The 21893-nt window shown below is 43.1% G+C and overlaps 1 protein-coding gene across 4 annotated transcripts in view; it reads right to left on the bottom strand.

The window, feature by feature from the left end:
- LOC146172931 (uncharacterized) overlaps positions 1-21893 on the bottom strand; it is a 44141-nt gene that overhangs the window by 7427 nt on the left and 14821 nt on the right. For 2 of the 4 annotated variants that reach the window (XM_084585564.1, XM_084585565.1), the window contains 10 exons: positions 21786-21860; positions 20438-20575; positions 15110-15169; positions 14924-14983; positions 13578-13631; positions 13428-13484; positions 8536-8601; positions 7467-7529; positions 4990-5016; positions 4846-4902 (listed from right to left, as the gene is read on the bottom strand). In XM_084585564.1, coding sequence (XP_084441690.1) covers positions 4846-4902; positions 4990-5016; positions 7467-7529; positions 8536-8601; positions 13428-13484; positions 13578-13631; positions 14924-14983; positions 15110-15169; positions 20438-20575; positions 21786-21860 — 657 coding nt within the window. The remainder of the gene's footprint in view (positions 1-4845; positions 4903-4989; positions 5017-7466; positions 7530-8535; positions 8602-13427; positions 13485-13577; positions 13632-14923; positions 14984-15109; positions 15170-20437; positions 20576-21785; positions 21861-21893) is intronic. The other 2 variants (XM_084585566.1, XM_084585567.1) reach the window with 2 other exon arrangements.

The following is a 21893-nucleotide window of genomic DNA, read 5'->3' as shown; positions in this document are numbered from 1 at the left end:
ACAGGCGTTGTAACGCAATAAAAAGAAAATGGCAAGCTTTCATTTGGCCGGCAGTGGATGATGCTCTTAGCGACGCGTATCAGATACTGGATGTGAAGGCGTAACGCGCACTTCCGGAGCAGTCGTTGGTTTGTCGTTTAAGGTATTATATATTGGGCGCCTTATGCTTTTAAAATCCAAGTCTAACAAAGGATAACAGTATTTTGTACATTTATCCGAAATACACTCATGCACGGAAGGTTGGCTCTGTGAAGATGTTTTTCTCTTAAGGTAGCGAAAAGATCAAAGGTCAGCTGATGATACTTTGCACAATTTTATAAAACGTAAAACAATACACAATGCCTGATTTAGAGACTGCACTGCACGCTAAAGCAATAGAAGCAGTGAAATGAAAATGAGCATTGATCAGTTAAAGGCCGCAATAAGAATAAGGTACGGCAAAACAACTAGCCACAAAACGCGATAAAAATTGTCAAGGGCCATATGAAAATAACAGCAAGGTGGTAACAATAACCAAAATGGCAAGCCGACAGCCATTTCAAAGCCAGGAAGTTGCCGTGTGAGCCCAACAAAGTAAACACTACTGAGCACGATCGTAATAAAGTCGATCAGGTGGTGAATATTAGAATAGTTTCCAGCGGTTTCACTGCCGTCAAAGAAACAGTTACTCACGTCACGATCGCAAGCGAATAAAAAACACAGCTATGTTTTTCTTGAACAAATATTTTCTTCAACGTGTCATTTCGAAGGTGTTTTCTTTTTGCTAGCACAAGATTCAAACGTTTTAAAACAAGAAACGAACTTTGCATTTATCTAATAACAACGTTAGAACCAAAGTACAGAAATTATACATCTTTTAACTGCTGGCAAACCATGAACAGCAGCATAAAGCATCAATGAAATGTATTTTCGGACGCAAAAAGCTTTACGAGGGGCGCGTTCCAAAAACGAAAAAAGTCATTGCTCTGGCTCGAAAATATGTCGCGAGATACGTACAGCGGATAGAATTTGAACCTGTCATCACTCGTACCTTGACACAAGTTGATTACGTGACTGCCTCGGAATGCATTTTGTTTTCACATACAGGCGTTTTGTAATTTTGAGGTCGATAGTGCTCTTGCTAGCGGTTTGTACAGAATTGTGCGCGTTGCGAAATTGTAAGTTTTCTTCAGTATGTTCTGCTTGGTGCTGATTTCTTTGTTTATTGAGAATTTAGCATCATTCACCCTGAACAAGGGGTTGCTTTTCATGCCAGTCAGTCAAAACAGAAACGTGTAATTCACAGAGAGTTAGACAGGTACTACGCCCTGTGCCATTTTCTTGATGCCAGGTTTTAAAGTGGTACAGATGCCATTTTCTTTTAATTGATTGCATCAAAGTCTTTTTCTGAAGTCAAAACTTTTAGCATCCCTAGGTTGCCGACTTCGCAAACCTTGGTGTTTTATTAATAATTTTCCACCATTCTGACACGTAGTGCAAGGTGTATGCGCCTGCAAAAAAAAAATACTAGCTGCTGTTTTTGTTCGAATACTAACGAATTGAAACATATCAATTTTAAATTCAAATGAAAATTGATGTCCGAAATGAAAATAATTACAGGCCAATTAAGTGGCTGAACAGTGAAAAATATATATCAGTACAATCATGAAGCTGAGACAAGATTGCCAACGTCTTGATTTAAGCGCATAACATTCATTAATTATGCAAAGTACGTAGAAATAGGAGAAAAGGGAAAAATAATGCAGCATAATCGCTGCTGCAGCTACATTAGCCTATTGCAGGATTGCACAAGTGTTCGAATTTCGGATCCAATGCATACGCAGGAAGCAGCATGAAGAACGCCGAAGATAAATGATTTTGAAGGAGGGAGAGTGGACGAGGGTCATATTATTCGAAATATAGGCCCTGGTGGCAGGCGTAAATTAGGCGGTACGTGTGCTCCATTCCTCACCATGTCCTGGAGGATCACTTAATAAATCGGCAAAATGTATATATTCAGGATGAGTAAGGATAGAAAGGTGTTGAGCGAACTTACTATGCACTACCTGTTTATACGTGAGCCCATTCGAAGGTAAATTTTGTCGTGCACAGATCTTCCTAATTATGTGTACGGTACTATGCTCGTGTAAATAGGTTGCGCTGTGTTCTTTGTCGATATGCTGGCGCATATTCTTGATCTATGATTATCGCAATTGGTATTCCCGGAAAACACGAATATATCAATGATTGCGAAGTAGAACTTGTTGCTGGGCTAGTTGGTTCATGATCGTACGGGGAAAGTAAGCGCAAAAAAAAGGAGACAAACACAAGAGAGGAGACAGGACAACGCGCCCCTGGCGACTGATTCTTTTAATGAAATCCACATATATTGTGTGTGGATGGCATTAAAAGAATCAGTTGCCAGTAGCGCGTTGTCCTGTCTCCTCTCTTGTGTTTGTCTCCTTTTTTTGCGCTTACTTTCCCCGTAATATCAGTGATTATTCCGAATTACAAAGCTCGCGCTTCTCATAACGGTAAAAGCTGTAGACCAATTTTTATTTCTAACGCGAAAAAAAAAATTCAGTTTTCTTTTGCACAAGCTACTTGCTTTCATTTTCGGGAAAACTTGGGGTCCTTTGTCGCTCACGTTACCACAGTAGTCCAAATGACGAGCAAGTTGATAGTCTAAAATATTTCTAAAGCTTTCGACTTAGTTTGGTTTGGTTTTGGGGTTTAATATTCCTAAAAAAAAACTCAGGCAATGAGAGACGCCGTAGTGGAGGGCTCATGAAATTTTGACAACCTGGGATTCTTTAACGTGCACTCACTGACATCTCTCAGCCAAAGCGTGCCTTGCTTTTTGCCTCCATTGAAAATCGGCCGCCCCGGCTGGGATTCGATCCCACGTATATGAGAATAGTAGTCGAGCCCCCTAGCGACAGTAGGGCCGATGCCGGGTCCCTCGTTATTAGTAAACAAACGTGGAGTTTTATGGGGCAAGTCCTGTTTTATACGCCTGCCAGGGCGATAGCTCAATCAAAGCAAAAGCTGAGTGTCATGCTCTGCTGGGCATTTGACCTTCAGCCAACCTCAAAATCAAACTTTCAAAGTCAAACCAAAATAAACCCATATTTGACCTATGACTGACTTATGGCCGCAACTGTAGTCATCTAGACTTATACTACGTCAAAGACTCGCGTAAATATGGCGCCACGGCATCATGTGGTCACATTGTATAAGGAGGCTGCCGAGACTCTGCCTTGCCAGTCATTGTTCAGGAGCTGAGCACGCCGGATTGTGAAGCTTACAATGCTGTTTAACGTCAGCGTGCCGCCAACTAATGACGGCTTAAGATCAACCAGCGGATATAGTTAGCTGAGAAAACGGATTGGTGAAGCAACGACAGGCAAAATCAAGTCAATATGCTGCCAGGGAAACTTCTGAAATTAAAAAGCGCGACTCGCAGCTAACCAGGAGAACAGCTGTGAAAGAGGACGTGCAAAGCGAATTGCAGAGGCCGTCACTCAAAGCAGCGCCCAAACGCCTGATATCGCCAACGAACGGGAAAACCTACAGCATAAGAGTTGTCGCCCGACCTTCGAATTAACCAAGATGAACCGCTGATAGGGTAGTTTGGAAACTAGCCGAACATAATCAAATACGTTATGAACTTTCGGAACAGTTTTCAAATAATTATCGCGAATTTCTAATAAGGTGTGCCGTAATAATTTTCTTTGACGGCTACTAAAAAATCACGACCCACACCGACGCTGCATGTCGTCATGCAGTATGCTTTGTTCAGTGCTGCTACCCGGCCCATTAGTTTGAAGTGGTTAGAATGCTCACAGATAGCCTGTCAGACTAGACGGCGTGACAAGGCTTAGGTAAGTTTAGCAACCTTGCCTTGATGACTAATATCGAAGGCCATATCCCATACTTATCATCGCCGTCTTATGCCTTGAAGTGTGGCTCTATAGTTTGTTCTCTCTCGTCTCCAGTAGCAAAGATACATTTTCTAGATTTACAACCTATCACAGATTCAACAGAAAGGAATCTATAGTTTTAAATACAAGTTAGAACCGTACAACCGCCCCGCCGCTGGCTGTGCAATGTTTCACACCTTTGCTCGTTTCGTACGATTAATTGCGAAAGCAGCGAATACTAGCCAAAAAATTCAAATTATTGTTATCGTCATTCGATTCATATTCAATTCGCTAGGAAAGCTTCACTACTGGTATTAGATTCAGTTCAGAAAAAATCACTATCTGCACACCTCTGCTCTAGATTCAGTCAATTTCTCTTAGTTTAAAATAGTGCCAAAACAAGTGTCATGTGCCATAATCAACGTATTTGCTATTCATGGGCAGTAAAACAAACAAACAAACAAACAAACAAAAAAACAAACAAACAAACAAACAAACAAACAAACAAACAAACAAACAAACAAACAGACAGACAGACAGACAGACAGACAGACAGACAGACAGACAGACAGACAGACAGACAGACAGACAGACAGACAGACAGACAGACAGACAGACAGACAGACAGACAGACAGACAGACAGACAGACAGACAGACAGACAGACAGACAGACAGACAGACAGACAGACAGACAGACAGACAGACAGACAGACAGACAGACAGACAAACAAACAAACAAACAAACAAACAAACAAACAAACAAACAAACAAACAAACAAACAAACAAACAAACAAATAAATAAATAAATAAATAAATAAATAAATAAATAAATAAATAAATAAATAAATAAATAAATAAATAAATAAATAAATAATGACTGATGTAAGCACACTGAGGTATACTACTTCTACGCCGAAGTAAAACAAACACTCAATACTTACGTTCCTCATATCTTCTTGGATGGTCTTAACTGTTACAGCCAAGAATTCATAGTCATTCTGGAAAATGAATGTCGTGATTTTGAGCATAGGCACTGTGGATATGAAGCCGCTTATACAGTAAGTGTGAAAAAAAAAAAAACTTACATTTTTGATGGAAAGTTCCTCTCTGAGCTGCAACAAAGAAGCAAGGCAATAAAACACTAGGAAAACAACGTAGTATAAAATCAGTCTTCGCAGCCGTAAAGACGACCGGGAAGTTTCATGTCGCATTAACGGGCGCATTGCGCTTATAATTTGCTAGAAGACTGAGCATATCTTCAGAGGTGATAAAAGCCTCCGCGGGCTGAAATCACATATTGTTTTTCTTAACATTACTCTACCGTGTTTACTTGAATAAAGAACATACTTCATTTCTCCAAAAACCTTATAATTTTGGGATGCACCGACTGCGCGAGGTAAAATAGAAACAAATTAAAAGCTGTACAACGTTGGACCCATTTAGGCTGGTGGCAAAAAAAAACTAATCCAGTGCTACTAAAATTCGAAACAAAGCAAAATTTAAATAATGTTTCCTTGCTCGACAGCATAGTCAACACCTTTCATCTGGAACCGGCGCGTGTAACTTGCGTAGTGACTCATAACGCTCTCCAGAGAAAGCACAACTAGAGCTCATTCTAGTGTGACTCGTTGAACTCACAGCGAACAGACACACGTTGTAAATTCTAGAAAGTAGATCAGAGGAACCTTTTGTCATCAGGCATGATTTCTATTGGTTTTCGTATTCCTCACGACACAAATTCATCAGCTGTTTGCTCGCTATGGTGAGGATGGTGAGTCATAGTAGCCTTGCCATTCGACAGATGCTACTATATAGCACTGCGTATACCTCTGCGCTCAAAAAATGGCTGCTCCTATCCTTTGCTATCATTGTAAGCTGACTGCACTATAAAAATGGGTGTGCTCATTGATCGAGGAAAAGCTGCACTGTTTGACAGCCGAAATAAGTTTGCGTTCATTATTCCAGCGCACCCATTAAGTGATTAAATACAATATCCGCCTCACTTAGGAGGTGGTACCTAATTTTACTTTGTAGGCGAAATCTTCGGTCAGATTATACACCAGTCATTGCCAGTGAACTACACATGTATTTTCAAAAATCGAGGCGAAGGTGTTACAGAAGCTGTCAGCGTATGTGGTTTCAGTGCCCTGTTGACAAATAATTTTCATGTAAGTTACCACATTTTATAATTCAGGCAAGTTTAAACTGGTATTCGAGGAACAAGCTAGACTAAAATATAAACACATATATGCTGCTACATAGCAAACTGGACCGCCATCGAGGGATTCCTTCATCTCACATCAATGTGTTGTGGCACCACCTTCGCCCCTAATAACTTGGCAGACTAATTCAGTCTGAAATTCATCGTGAAAAAAAGTTTAAAAAATTTTCATTGCACTAATGTTATTTAATCTTTAAATTAGTTCATTGTCTTGGAGATGTATATAGAGTTCATAAATTTTTCAGGAAGTTGGTACTGGTTGCATTTATATTGCCGGCAACAATGATGTTTTGCTTGCTAAGGCCTCCAGATTTTTGGAGCTATATTGGCGACCCGTTATAAAGGTTGCCCATCATCACCACCAGCGCCTCGAAGCTGGGACTGCCTTTTTTCCTGGAAGATAGAGTGAATAATCTGAATTTTCCAATTTTCTCAGCTTTATGCTGCTGTGATGTCACTCCGCGGCGACGTTGCCGCGAGAGCTTCACGTCCAAGAATGCACGCCACCGCCTCTCGAAGGCCTTCGAGATGGCTATAGTTTCGAGTTACTACTATAGTGCCTAGAATATACTGCCAGTATATTCTAGGCACTATATTACTACGCTGAATATATTGGCTATTAACTCAATGACCAGTTAAACCGCCCGAGTAGCAGCGCTCAAAGGCCCTTGAGTCCACATACTGTCAGGTCGAGGACCTTCGAAATGCTGTGTGAGATGAGTATAACACATATCGTGAGCGATAAAAATGTCTCGCTTGTGTCAGCTTCCAAATCAGACAATCTGCAAAACCTAAAATTGCATACGCGGTCCTTGCATCTGTTCTCGCGTGAACTACTCCACGCGGCAGAAAATCTCGCATGTAGATTTGTTCCTCTGGACTATAAAATGCTTCTGTAGAATGTGCGAGCAATAACATCACGGTATCGAACCAAACAGGTGGCTTCTTAAAGGCGGCTATCACCGGTAACTCGCTGATGAGAATTGCAGTAATGATGCCGCAGACTCCGTCAGCAATCACAATGAGAATGCGGGGAAAACGAGTGACCTCAATCAAGTTTTTTTTTTTTTTTGTCGATGTCATTTTTCGGAAGCAATAAATTATAAGTGCAATTGTCACAGTGATCGACGCAGGAAACCAAAGAGTCAGCTTGGTTTCTGACGTCACCTGCACACATTACTATGTCCTTGAACGATGCCGCGTGAAAAGAGCAACAGCAAAAGAATAAAATACTTGATATACCACTCACCTTGTTGCATACACTTTAAATGCCATAATTTCGAACCTAGATTTCGGCAAGGTGTTTAGGTAAATAACTGCTCGAAACTTCGTTGCGCTCACCTTCGCTACCTCGTCTTTCAGGTCACATATCTCACGATGGAAGTCATTGAGTTGCACACCGATCTGTAACAAAAATTAAGACACGATATGACCAATCATAATCTCTTGTTTCCGGCACAGAAACATGTACAGACATATTTCAGACTAATTGCAGTTCTTTGCAAATGATGGGCAGAGGAAGAGGGAGACGTGCATGGGAAGAATTTTAATAACTATAGCGTCCAATATATGGACATATGGTGGGCGTATAATAACCTGTCCTACCCATAATTTTGGTTCGCATGCCTAGGAATTCTGGACGAGCGATTGTTTGAACAGGAATTTGCTCACGAAAGTCATTGCTTCTCAATCACAAGACCGCAAAACAAGCTAGACAACCGCAGACCTCTCGGGGCGCTGCTTGCGTTTTGCTAACATATGTCAAAAGTGCCCCGGAGTGGTATCCATGGTAGTGAAAAAACTGAAAACTGAGGGCAAATTTTAAACGTAGGATTTTTTTACGCACCTAAAGTTCAATCCTTCCCGTCAATATGCTCACAAAAATATCTTATTTCACGATTGCCACATCATAAAAAGAAGTGATGTGCCAGAATTCTCGAATCGTTTCAATGCTCATGATAAATGAGGGCCCCATCTTCCCCTTGTGACGAGTCTGCTTTCCAACTGCCAGGCCAGTGTTATACCAGCTTTGCGGGATGTAGTTCTTCATGAAAAGGTTTGATTATGTAAGAATCCCTCTTTCGAAATTCCAATCTTTGACTGACTTCAATAAAACATGCGCAATTCATGTATTTACGAAGAACACTGTCAAAAACGTTGGTGCTGGTCGAAGCACTGTCATTTCATGCCAAACGTACCGGAGTTTGTGATCGGCTTTCAATGTCGCTTAAAAACCACGCGGCTCCTTATTGCACTGCAGGGAGGTATTTCGTATATTAATTTTGGCACACCTTTTACCATGCTTTGTTCTTAGTAGTCAATAGTCATTGCCACTTAGCCGCAACTTATAATGACTATTTTGCACTCGTGTTGATACTCGAAACAAAAAAAAAAAAAAGAAAGTTCTTACTGCGTAATCATCCAGAGGTATCCGAGAAGGCTTCTCATCACTAGGCGGTATCTCGTCTGGACGAGGCTGTGGAATTAGCAAAAATTGAGCAATGTTTAATTTTACTTGCAGATGATGTTTAATGAATAGCGAGATAACATGGATTCGTTGATTGTGGCTATTTTAGTGAAGCCACTACGAATTTAATATGATTCACAGATAGACAGAGAGGAGGAGGGCAGGCAGGGATCTTAACAAAGAAGGTTTACGGTTGGCTACCGTGTACTAGGGAAAAGGGTAGAGGAAAAAAAAGGAAAGTGAGATGGGACGAGGAGTACAGTCAAAATTTGTCACTCAAGCCGGTGGCTGTCAAGTACAGTGCCTCGTAGTCCTAGAAGGCAGTCTACTGTAGGGCCCAAGAACCGAAATCTTATCCGCTGTTAAAGGGCGAGGGCTTAAGTGGTCCAGCGTATAACGCAACTTAGTCTTTCACTCAAAAAAAAAAAGTCAGGACACTCATGCAGGAGATAAACATGTCGCTACCGTCACATTTTTTATATGCAGGGTTGCCGACCATCCCAATCCGGAAATCATATTTGTTTGTGAACATGGATATGTAAATGACACAGTGATGTTGCTTCGCGACGCTCTATCTTATGGGAAGTCGAAGGCGCAGTCCAAGGTCCAATGCCATGAGTCGAAAGGTTTTAAAACTCTCCCGTGTTCTGCGCTCAAAGTGTCAGCTCCAGCGACAGAGCGAAGCTCACAGGCGGCGTCAGCTCTCAACATAGAGCTTCTGACTGAAGTTCCGTCGTTGTGTGCAGAAGTACAGCCTCGTTCGCCCCGTGGTTTCTTTTAATACCGCAGTGTTCTGGCAGTCCCTGAAAAATAATATCACGGCCTTTCGATATTGCGCCGTGGTACAGGTTGTGGATGTCTGCAATGAGTTGTTCATGCGACTTATGGAATAGTGCATTTTGCAAGCCTTCAAAGGCTGCTTTAGAATTGGTGAAAGTTGTCCTGTAATGTGGAGGTTCTTGGCTAATGAACAAAACAGCAGCTGGTAGGGCGGCTGCACCAGATGAAGAGGTTAGATAGGCCGTCTTCAAGATGCACATGGGTGCGTAGTACCACGTACACCGTAGAACTGGTTGAATTAACTGAGCAGCTTCGTAGACATGTATGTGATGACTGTGATTAGAATGCAGATGATGCAACGTCATTTGTTTAAGAGCAGGCAATGACACGCTTTCTTCGTAATTCCAGGAACATAAATTTGAATCCCAGATTCAAGCACACCCGAAGTTCATATGAGTAAGCAAGGTCTTGTAGCAGGGGTGGACTGCGAATGGAGATATGCGCGACGAGCACCGATTACATAAACGAATGAAGCTTTGGCCTAATTACGTGAAGGATTGCTAGAAGATGACAGAGGACCCGCGTGTGAGGTGCTGAATATGTCTGATAATGGCGTCTTCAGCAATGTGTATAGTGAGCGACCGGATGTACCCGGGCGACAAAAAAAGTCGCTGCTGTTGAGGCACATTTTGGCAATCCAAGGCAGATACGAAAAGCGTGCGCTTGTAAACTTTGGTGAGCCAGGGCGTTAGCGTTTTCAATGGTACTAAATACGAGGAAGCTGTACCGTATGTAGCCCAGAGATAGTGACCGATACAGTTGAAGCCCCCAGTGCACTGATGCGTCCCAGGATCCTTTTTAGAGGAAAACGGCCTGTACAGTCTCTACCAGTACCTGTCTCTTGTCGCAGAGATGGGCACTTCTGGAGGTTTTCCAGTCGATGACAACTCTAAGAAAGCCATGGCTTCCACCACCACCACCACCACCACCACCACCACCACCACCACCACCACCACCACCACCACCACCACCACCACCACCACCACCACCACCATCATCATCATCATCATCATCATCATCATCATCATCATCATAATCACCACCACCACCACCACCACCACCACCACCACCACCACCACCACCACCACCACCACCACCACCACCACCATCATCATCATCATCATCCTGACTATACCCACTGCAGGGCGAAGGCCTCTCCCATATTTCCCTCATAGAGAATGGTTTTGCCATGGACGCATATGGTGTAGCGTGGCACTGTTTCACGTGTGAATGTCACAAGCGAATGCTTCTCGGTCGAAATATGTAGGCCCTACAGACGAAGGTAAGACGCCCATATCGGTGCCACCTTTTGAGGTCTCGCTCGAGCTTGGATGCGAGTCACACTTGACTCCCAAATACCGATATCACCTTCATACAGGAAATCTCACCAGATTATGGCAGTAAGCCGATGAAGCCGACGAGAGCAAGGCTGGAGAGAGTTTAGTTCAGCACTGCACCCTGTGGAACTCCGCGCGAATTTTAATATAAGGATGTTGGTTCGTCCTCACTGCAGAGAGTATTTAATGTGACTAACAGGTGAATTAGATAACCCTGTTTTCGGTGACAGCGCTACTGCACAGGTGAGAAATATAGCTTCAGGTAAATCTGGGATCTGCTTTATGAGTATCCTACGGCAGCAAGGTTTGCAATGCATCTTGCAGGAGCTTCGTTGCCTGCAGTAAAAATGTTATTTCAATTTGTTAATTTGTTCTCCTATTACCCCTTTTTTTGCGCACTCAAAAGCCGGCCTGTCCCGTTCACCTGTCCTTATCGCTGCTTTTCGGACTTGCGCTGGAATTCCCCTTGCGACGGAGCTTCCTGGCACGCCGGAGCGACTTGACTGAAATGCCGCGACCACTGCAACTGCGTGACGCCAGAAAGAATCTAACCAATCGTCGCCTATACACAGGCGTACACAGATGCTTGACGGAGGAGGGCGCGTGGTTCAAAACTTCGCCGGATAGGGCCAATCAGTTGTCAAGCGCTATGGACGATTCTGTGTTGCGTACAGAAGAGTATCATTTGCGTGAGATGTTCATGCCAACACGACCTCCTGTTCGAGTGAATTTAGACACCATGCTTTGCAGTTGCTGCAGAGCCCCTTAAGCGCTGAAAGCACAATAACGTAACTCTATATTCTCAACTGATTACTTCGTTTAGTATGATATATGGGGTTTAACATCCTAAAGCGACACGTGCTATGAGATACGACGTAGTGAAGGGCCCGGTAATGTCGACAACCTGAGGTTGACGTGTAATGACATCACATAGCACACTGGCGCCTTCCTTTTTGCCTCCATCGAAAAGCGGCTGCCACGGCCGGGGTTCGATTCTGCATTTTTGGGCACAGTATTCGAGCAACAACCACTCCAGCCACAGACTACTGTCAGATTATTTGACGGTTTGTTCTTTCGACACAAAAACAAAGATAATTTAAACCGTGTTTTGAAGCCGCTGCGACGGCTAAATAGTACAATCGATTCTTTTCTTGCTGCTCAGATTCAGCACTGCTATAGAACAGTTTGGTTGGTTCGGTGTTATAGCCCAAAAACTGTGAGGGCATCACGAAATACTCCCTTCAAGTCTTATTGCGTTAAAGTTCTAAAACATATTTTGGATATCTGATAGTTTGTTTTGAATGCTTGCTTGTCTTAAAAACGTTCTAATCGACAAAAACTGAACTCGTGATTTTCTCCTAGCTGCACATTGGTTTGAAATGGATTTCATATACAGTTAGCACCGCTAAACAGTTTACAGGAAACAGTAGGTGCCTCCTTTTCTTGATTGTGCATGATGTGAAATGGATTTCCTCTCACGTATATCAGAGCGGCTGTTTCCAGAAGTCTGCGACTCCTGGTGTTGCTTTTAAGCCTTCTTCAAGTGCATTTCAGGTACTTCATTATATCTAGGCGACTAATATTAATAACGAAGTAAGCTTTGTGGCTAGGATTGACTGCTGGCTTCGTAAATGATGACAAAATGACCCCTAGTTTTATGCAATCGCCGAACAATGTGCTTAAGCATACTATAAAAATATATAAAGCGAGCGCTTTACCAAAATAAGATGATGTTACATTATTACGTTACGATATATTCATCTTGCTTTTTTCCCACTACCTTTAATAACGCAGAAAGAAGAAATAAGCCGACTAAAAATCCTCAAGTGCAAACTGTGGTAGTCCAGACATTGAACTTAAGGACGAGCACACACACGCTTACAGAATCCCTGATCTTCGCCAGAGTTTTCATCGCGGCTTTAGGAATAATTTTTTTAAAATGAATATTTCTCCCTGGCGTAACACATGAAGCGTACGAGACAGGACGCTTTTAAAACACGAACCAACCAGCCTTCAGATAAATGCTGCGGAGTGCCATATGTGCCGATTTGTTTGCTTTGTGGAATTGTGCGAAAAAGAAATTTAATCTAATTGGTCACATAGCTAGATGCACACGCCAAGATGTCGACAGGCGGGTCACTGTTATAAAAAGTCTGCGACCTCAGCGTTGCTCTAAAGCCTCCTTAAAGCGCAGATTCAGATAACGCAATGTAATAAGATTACAAATGTTTACAGCGAAGTAAAATCTGTTCCTATAATCTACGGCTCGCATCGTCATTGATAAAAAAAAAATGAATCTTGACTTTGTGAACTTGCAACAAAATGGGATTTAGAACGAGAAATAGTCAGAAAGGACATTATAAAAAAAGTTAAAAGACATTACCACGTTGTGTTATATTAATCTCCGTATTTTTTGTATTTGTTCGCAGGAAAAAAAAATAACAGTGAACTAGGAGCACGAAAAAGCAAAAAACGGCAGTAGAGACAATGACTTAAGGACGATAGAGCACACGTACGATGGCAGAATCCTTGAACTCAAAGTTTTCACAGTGACTTCCTCCATGCTCATTTCTATGATAAGGGCGCGAATAAATACCTCTTCAAAGGGGAAAATGTTGATGAAGCAAAGAAAAGCTGAAATAAAGTAGCGTCACTCACTTTCCCGTGCGAGCTCTCCTGGATCGAATGCTTCTCGGGGGTTTCCTTCATAGTGACCTGGTATAGACAAAGTAGAGCAAAGAGAGCAAAGTATAGGCAAGGCAATTACTTCTAGCATGGAAATAAAGAAAGCTTCACGGATTCGCTTACATCATTGACAGCGGCTGACTGGGCCGAGAAATAGAAGGTACCTTGTTTGCTAACCTAGAGTGGGAGAGAGCAGAAAAAGAAGAAAATGAGGTTTACTGAGCATGAGTTTATTATTATAGAACACGCACAAAATGTGATTACGTTAGAAATTTGAGAGCTAAATATCAGGAATCCGGAGGTGTTTCAATGGACTGATTTCTAAACTGGGTTGAAAGCATAACTCAAAAAGCGCGCGTGCGCGCACACACACACACACACACACACACACACACACACACACACACACACACACACACACACACACACACACACACACACACACACACACACACACACACACACACACACACACACACACACACACACACACACACACACACACACACACACACACACACACACACACACACACACACACACACACACACACACGCACACACGCACACACACGCACGCACGCTCACCCCCCCCCCCCACAAACAAATAAACAAAAAAAAACAACGAAAATCTTCCTCAGTGGACGATTACAAACTTTCGACCCGAATTTTCGAGGCTTAGCTGCCGTTTGAGGTGAATCAACTTTACCAAAACTCCTTATATGGTCACTGGCCCAAGAGTGCCTTGCCGCTGCCAAGTCCGTCGGGCATCGCAACCGGCGATGTTGCGAAATAATAATTTCACAGTTCGTTTACAAGTGAGGAGCGCGAATGATGTTCCTTTATCTGGCATCTCATAACGCAGAAATGGAGCGATATCAGGGTTGATGTATTCAGTGCAGATGGGCAGGGAAGTTTCGAGCTCGTATGTTGGAGGTGCATTTTTTCTGGTGGATGGGGCCAGGGCAGGATGCGACAAGTTTGTGTAGTAATGGGCACTAGGATGCTTTGTAATATGTGAAAAGGTGAAGTGGAAAGTCAGCAACGGGAGCAACGTAGGGATACGCTGGATAAGTGCAAAAGTACAAAGGTCAAAGCGCCAGATATACGCTGGAAGTGCCATTTCTCTCTATCCTGGACAATTCATTTCTTGTGCTCTTGTTTCGAATCTAGTTGCCCATGATACGCACAATCCAACATTATGCTTGGACATCATCTGTTAACTTATCCTTCTAGCGCCAACACCCTCTAGACACTTTGTTTCTGTCATCACTCCGTAGTAGTGTTCTGCAGCACACCGTTGGCAGTGAGAGCTCTGTAGCCTTTTTGTTCTCGGCGTGCGCATATCTCCTAGTATGACTTTTTTTTATCCATCAAATCCCCGCAAGATTCATGTTTTCATTTAGGGCTCTGTTGCCACCTCTTACGCAGTTTGGGACATGAGAACAAAAGAGGGGTGAACAAGCTTACAAGAGAAGAACGGGTTGATCGAGGGGATGGCTGGTTGGACGGAGGATTTCGAATGCCTACCTATGGGGGAACAAAACGCAGAAGTAATAATAATCATGTAAAAATGAGAATGACTGCTCATGACTACGTTGAGTTAAATGACATGCGGTTTGAGACAAGCAAATACATATTAAGGGATTTACTCACATGAGAAAAATCAGAAGACTGGTCAGAAGCCTCATGTACAGCAGGCATTTGCTTAGCTACCTAAGGTGGAAGAGAACGTAAGAATTACACAAACAAGAAAAGTAATAATGGTTGCACGTGATTTCGTCTGGATACTGATGGCGTGCGTCTTGAGACAAGGAAGCACGCATTTAAGGATTTGCTTCTGTGAGAAAAACCTTGAAACTGGTCAGAAGCTTCGTGGGTAGCGGTATCTTGCTTGCCTACCTACGGTAGAACAGGACATAGGAATTGCGAAGTAACTTCAGGCTATTTAGCGCAGCCCACAATGGCTTGCAGTTCATGAGAATTGAAGAAAACAAAAGCCAGGAAATCGCTTTCACCAGAGAATTGAGTTAGCTGCCTGAATCCGTCGGGAGCCTCAGGACTTCGCTTGGCCAGCTACGAAATTGCTTTCATTTAATGAAAAACAGTCAAACAAGAAAAAAAAAGTGATTAAAGAGATAAGATATTACGCGTGCTTAATGCATGCAGGCTTGCAAGTACAGTTCTTAATATTGGCTGTGAAATAGTTTAATTTTTTCTCTTGTGCGCTTGTTCGCCATAGAAAAGTTCAGATGAAATAAGTCGGTAAACAAAGCTTCACAAATACCGCATGAGCTGGTAACTCTAATTAGAATATTTGCTTATTGAATTTGATGAAAAAAAAAAAATGCGGACACGTGTGGTGTGAAACCTTCTGCTGCCTACTAGAATACGACGTACGTGTTTCAAAAATGATTTATTATTTTTAAATTTGTTATTAAATATTTAATTTTGTATTTGCTCTTTTTACCAGTTACTAAGGTGCAGGGAGACAGCAGAGTTGCTGGGTCTTGTTCGAGTGTTCCGGGCTTGTAAAATGATACGGTAATGTTTTTTTTCTACGTATGCAGAAGGTTTGTTTTTCTGCACATTTTTGTTACTATCTGAAACCTATATATTTACTTTTGACTAGAAGTTAGCTGACAAAGATGTGTACATCTCTCTCTCTCTCTCTCTCTCTCTTTCTCTCAATCTCTCTCTTTCGAACGCATCTTTTGTGCTGCGCGCGAATGAATCGCCACCAACTAGCTCAGTTTTCAGTTGTTCATGAGGTCTATCCCCTGGTTTATTGCGTAGCTCTGCAATAGCCCACTTACTGTACCCTCTTAAGCTTCTCTGATTAGTGCGATAAGTATCAAAACCTCAACAGGAACACACTCGGTTCCTAATAAGTGACTGTATAGTCTCCTGTGAAAATATAAGTGCACACAGGACTCTGAGTACTTCATTGGTAAAGTACATTTGTTTTCTTACTAATGGAAGGAACAGCAATTTATAACATTTTCAAATAATATACGATACAAAAGAGCCACAGTTCTGCAGTATTTTCGATTTGCTATTAGAAACAGGCGACAATGCAAACCAATTTTTTTTGATAACAAACAAGAGGATTAAAACGTACCAGAACAATCCTGAATTAGTTACCGGTATGAAGCACAAAAATAAGGGCCGCTGTTCAAAATTCTACGCGGAAATGTAGGGCGAGGGTAAAGAGCGCTAATAAAATGTCATGTAGCAATGCATGAAACTTCTGTCAGTTCCTCTACATGCTGAACGTTACGTAAAATTATCCGTTCAACCATGCATCCTAATGTTAATGCACAGAAATTAAGAAGGGGCACCTCCGCTCGCGTTCAGGCTACAGATACAAGAGCTAAAAACTTCCAGGGCGTTTTGACACCGAATTCCCTCTACCGTGGCTGCGCCCTAGGTCAGTGCCTAAGTCCGTTGCTGGGTGAGCTCATTCCAATTTCTGTTTTAAGTTTTGTTTTCTAGGAAGGTTTTTATACTAATCCAGAAAAAAATTTCAATCTGTACTTCACATAGATTTCACGTTACCTGCTCATGTGCTTATTTAGCCTCATGACTAGGTAACATGACCAAGCCAAGTGATGATGACGCTTTAACTCCTGAACGGCGTGCTGTGTGGGCAATAAATAATGAAAATATTCAGTGATATTCTTCAAGCACATAAGTGCGTGCGTTTTTCTTCTCCAGCGTGCTACATGATTTATGCAGATAAATGACAGAGACATTAACGCTCATTACGAAATAATTTATTTTGTTCTGGTACTTTCCTTCTAGAAAACCCCCGATCAATCACTTCCTAGCCGCATCACCCCCTTTCCTACCCCCTAATACCTCCTATCAGAAGCCCCCTCGAGTGCTCAATGGTCCCGCTGCGTTGGATTCCCATCTCACCTTTCCATACGAAAGCAGCTGCTCGAGATAGCAGCTCCTTCTAATCCGACAAAACCATCTGATATCGTATCATCACACGTCCTCCGGCCATTAACTGCCCATCGATGGGAACTATTAACTAATAGCCGGAGGGCTGCTCGTGATTTATGGAGGCTGCTACACTTCAAACAGTGGGCGCCGATGGCCCAGACAGCTTTAACTGGCATGAAGGCGCTAACGCTCTCAAATTAAAAATCCGTCAACCTCTAAATGATGGTTTAAAAGCACTCCAGATGAAGGATATTGAGAGACTGTATTTATTAGGGCCGCTTGAATCCCCTCAGGTGGCCCAGGATGTGGTACCCCAGTGGATCCCAGGTAGGTAAGTGGGTCTGGGGCAACCGCAATAATACTCCCATCGGTCCTCAATGGGGCAAACCATAGTTGGACTTTCCCCTCTTCATGCTACATGGCTCCCATGTCGGTGTTGCTCGGGCCAACGCATACCACATTCACGCGTCCAGACCTCACGGGTCTCTTGTCGAATATTTGAGGGCAGACGCAATCTAAATGTTGGCTTTGTGTGACAAAGCCCTCGTCTAGCCGAAATGGAGTCGCCCACATATAATGGCCGTGGGTCCTACATTTGTCGTAGCGGGGAAAAAACAAACAAACAGGCATGCCCAGCATGGTACCCCACAATATCCCTTGTGGGTTACTTGTGGGCAGATGGAATATGAATGAGAGCTCAATAGGGCAAGCCGTCGTGAAGCCCTATTGGAGCCTACTACGCTAGACCAGAGTCCTTCAAGGCATTGAAGTCATTGAGTCCTTCAAGGCATTGAAGGACTCTGGCTAGACCCTTATATGTACCACATAGGTCGCAACGGGGCTGAGACACGGGCGTGCCATTATTCTACCCAAATCGGTTCCTTGTAGGAAATTTGAAGGTACGTGCAACCGTAAAGCGTGCTCTATGTGGGAAAAACAGCCCAATTGGTGCGACCCATACAAAACCGCTGCAAGTTACATATCGCCCTTGGTGGGGCTGGACGTTTGCCCGTCCGCATGTTAACTTTTTGTGACTGAATTGTTGGGAATAATTGCTGACGCAACCTAAATGCTGACTCTTCGAGAAGACATTATGCTAGCCCAAATGGGGCTGCCGGCTAAACGCGGCTGTAGGTCATTAACCGTAGCGGGACTGAACATGCTGAGCATACCAGAGTGTCCGCATATTATTGTGCATGCATTCTTTCTATCCCATATAGGCATTATAAATTGCCCTTAATGACGATTAAGGATAAGTTGTATAACAGATGTAAGCATTTTAGTCTAAAATATTTCATGGCTTTCGCGCTCACCTAAATTGCGCTAAAATGACGTACCACCCACACATGCAACTGTAGCTTTTAAAGTGGTAGCCCTGTATGGTCTGCAACACTGCACACATAATTACCGATTTGAATACACAACATAACCACCCGAACTAGGTGGAACGAGGTGTTATTAAACTACACTGAGGATATAAAACTACTTATTGTGGAATTTTATTTGGTCGTTTTGGAAACGGCATACATCATCAATTCATAACTGCGGCAGTGCTCAGTGAAATAAATTGGATTAGTGCTTCCCAGCAATTATCTACATAGGTCTCCTATGGGAATAACGTGGGCAGCCTCATAGGCTATAACAAAATAGTACTGCGCGAAGGCAGCGGGACAAGAAGGCACGAATACACACACACAAAGCGCAGACTCTTGACTGGCATGTTGACAGAGCTATGAGGTTGACATAGGTGGTTGCCGTTTGTCCCTCGTTGATAGGAGGAGTGGTAGTGGTAGAGCCCAGAGTAGAAAAAATGTAATCCAGTAAACCACTACCACTCCTGCTATCAACAAGGGACAAACGGCAACCACCTATGTCAACCTCATTGCTGTGTCAACATGCCAGTCAAGAGTCTGCGCTTTGTGTGTGTGTATTCGTGCCTTCTTGTCCCGCTGCCTTCGCGCAGTACTGTTTTGTTATAACCATGAACCGACGAGTCCAACATCACGTCTTACTTCACAGGCTACCTGCATTGCCCTCGAGTGGGTCCCATCGGAACATTTGTTGGCACTGCGCTGACTGGGTGTCCACCCGCACTGCCTACATCAGACCCACCGGGGACCCTACTTCATCGCACGCTTTGTGCTGCATAGCCGCACAATAAAATCACTGATGTTTAACCCTGCTAAACCTAGATAAACGAAGCGGCCTTGACTGCGCTTAAGTGATCTCAAGAGCGGAAAGGGCGAAAGCCACTTTACGGGCTGTTTTCATTAACTCCATTATCATTGTCATCGCTTCTATCATCGTCACTATCGCTGCTGTCATAATCATCATTATCACTAAATACACCATCACTGTCATCGCTACTATCACCGCTATCCGCCCCGTAGGGGTGGCGCAGTGGATACGGCGCTCGACTACTGGTGCCCAAGGACGCGGGTCGAATCCCGGCCTCGGTGGCCGCTTTTCGATGGAGGCGAAAAGCAAGGCGCCCGTGTGCTGTGCGATGTCAGTGCACGTTAAAGAACCCCAGGTGGTGTCCTCCACTACGGCGTCTCTCACAGCCTCAGTCGCTTCGGGACGTTAAACCCAACAAACCAAACCAAACTATCACCGCTATCCCTAACTGCATCATCACTGTCATCGCTATTATCATTAAGCCAGTAAAGAGAATAACGATATGTTTCCTACGAGCCCGGTGTGGACTAGTGGTTTCCATGCTCGCCTTTGGATGAGAGGGATAGTGGCTCAATTCTCGGTGGATACAGTTCTTCTTATAGCCACACTGTCTTCTGGCTCTCTGAAGGTCAAAGGTGAGCCATCGCTGACCTTGGCCTGAGGTGGTGTATTGAAACTTTCGCTTTAAGATGTCGAGAATGTACGCGCACTCGTCGGCACGTCATGATAACACTGCCACCAGTCAGCAGGGGAAAGGTCCGCTTTTCAACCTCCCTCGGGCTAATACGTGTTGTTTACCACAGGAAAGTTGTACATTAAAGCATCACTGAATAAAATGGATAAGGTGATAATTACCTCAGGGCAGGATGCCGGTTGCAGTTGAGTGGACATGGGCTTCTGAGAACCTTTACAAACCTTCATATGATCCCTGACAGCTTTCTTGGGGAAGGCTTCATTGCAGTGAGGGCACCTGACCATCTTTACTGAGGATTGCTGCAAACGTAGCGTACAAAACAAATTGTATAGCTTGTGTCAAGAATAGTTTGATACCGAGCGTATGATCCGTATGAACTTAGGACCTACTAGTTAAGTAGCACTAATCAGAAAAAAAATGGGTACGACATGAAAGGCGGAAATAATTTCGGGTTAGCAATCACGGATCCTCTACGATTCAAGGTTCTTGGCTGAAAACCATTGGTAGGCATAATAAAGAACCCCTAAGGCATCATGACCACTAGTCACCACCTTTCCTTCCTGAGCTGAAAATGGAGGAACCAATGAAGAGTAATGAAAGGGCAGTCGTAGTGCCGTACCTAACTGTAAGAAAAACCAACAGCGGGGAGAAAAAAGCACCTACTAGATTTATCGCCTTCATACGGCACCATGTAATGAGAACTACATTTTATGGGATAGATGAGTCACAAAACCAAGGTTTATTTTTCAATGAGGTATTTAAGAGGAGTTTAAGAAATTTTAGGAAAACAGAACAGTGCACTCTTGACACACGGACAGAGTGGTTTTCATACAATTCATTCTCATTCAATTTTCATTCTTCTTTTAACTGCCTTTTTTTGGCTTTGTATTGCATTTTGTTTTCTTGTCCTCCCATAGTGTTATTTGTTACTTTTTTGCCTATTGGCTCCATCCTTTTAATCGCCCTTCCTTTTTTTTTCTAGCTTTGTTGTCTCGCTTTGCTATGTTCAGCTTTGTTATCTCGCGTCTTTTCAACTTTTCGTACGTTATCTTTCTTTCGCATGCAAATCCAGCAGCTGTTTCCAATGCTTTCCAGCCCATTTTTCGAACATATATATTGTGTCGTTCTGCAATAAAATAACCTGTTGAAGTCAGCGCTGTGTTGTTTTTTTCTTTGGCTGTGTGTCAAGGGTGCGCTGTATTGTTTTCCTAAGGTGGACTACCAGCTAGCCCGTTCTTCCACCCTTTTAAGAGATTCTGAGCAATGGTAACTTTGCAGTCTCAACCTGTCATTTTATTTTAAATGCTTTTGTGGCGATGTGCTGCAAATGCACACGAACAAAGTAACGGTTTTACTACACAAATCTTACGGACAGCAATCATAAACATGTCGTTGGCTAGACATTTAAACATCACAGGCTCTTATCGTAAAGCTCATTTAATTATCTTATCAATATAAGCAGTCACGGCGAAACAGAGTGCATTTTGTAAAAATACGGATGCACATTACCGGAAGGGAAGTAGGTTGATCAACGTCGGTAGGAGTGTCAACAGCCTGGTCACAAGAGCAGTGTTTAAGGTGAGCCTATAGGAAACAAAAATGAAGCTTATGCTTCTT

This window comes from Amblyomma maculatum, chromosome 11 (assembly GCF_055883805.1).
Source record: "Amblyomma maculatum isolate TAMU_Amacu chromosome 11, ASM5588380v1, whole genome shotgun sequence".
NCBI lineage: Eukaryota > Metazoa > Arthropoda > Arachnida > Ixodida > Ixodidae > Amblyomma > Amblyomma maculatum.
The sequence above is the reverse complement of the archived record's forward strand: the minus strand, read 5'-3'. Positions and strand labels throughout refer to the sequence as shown.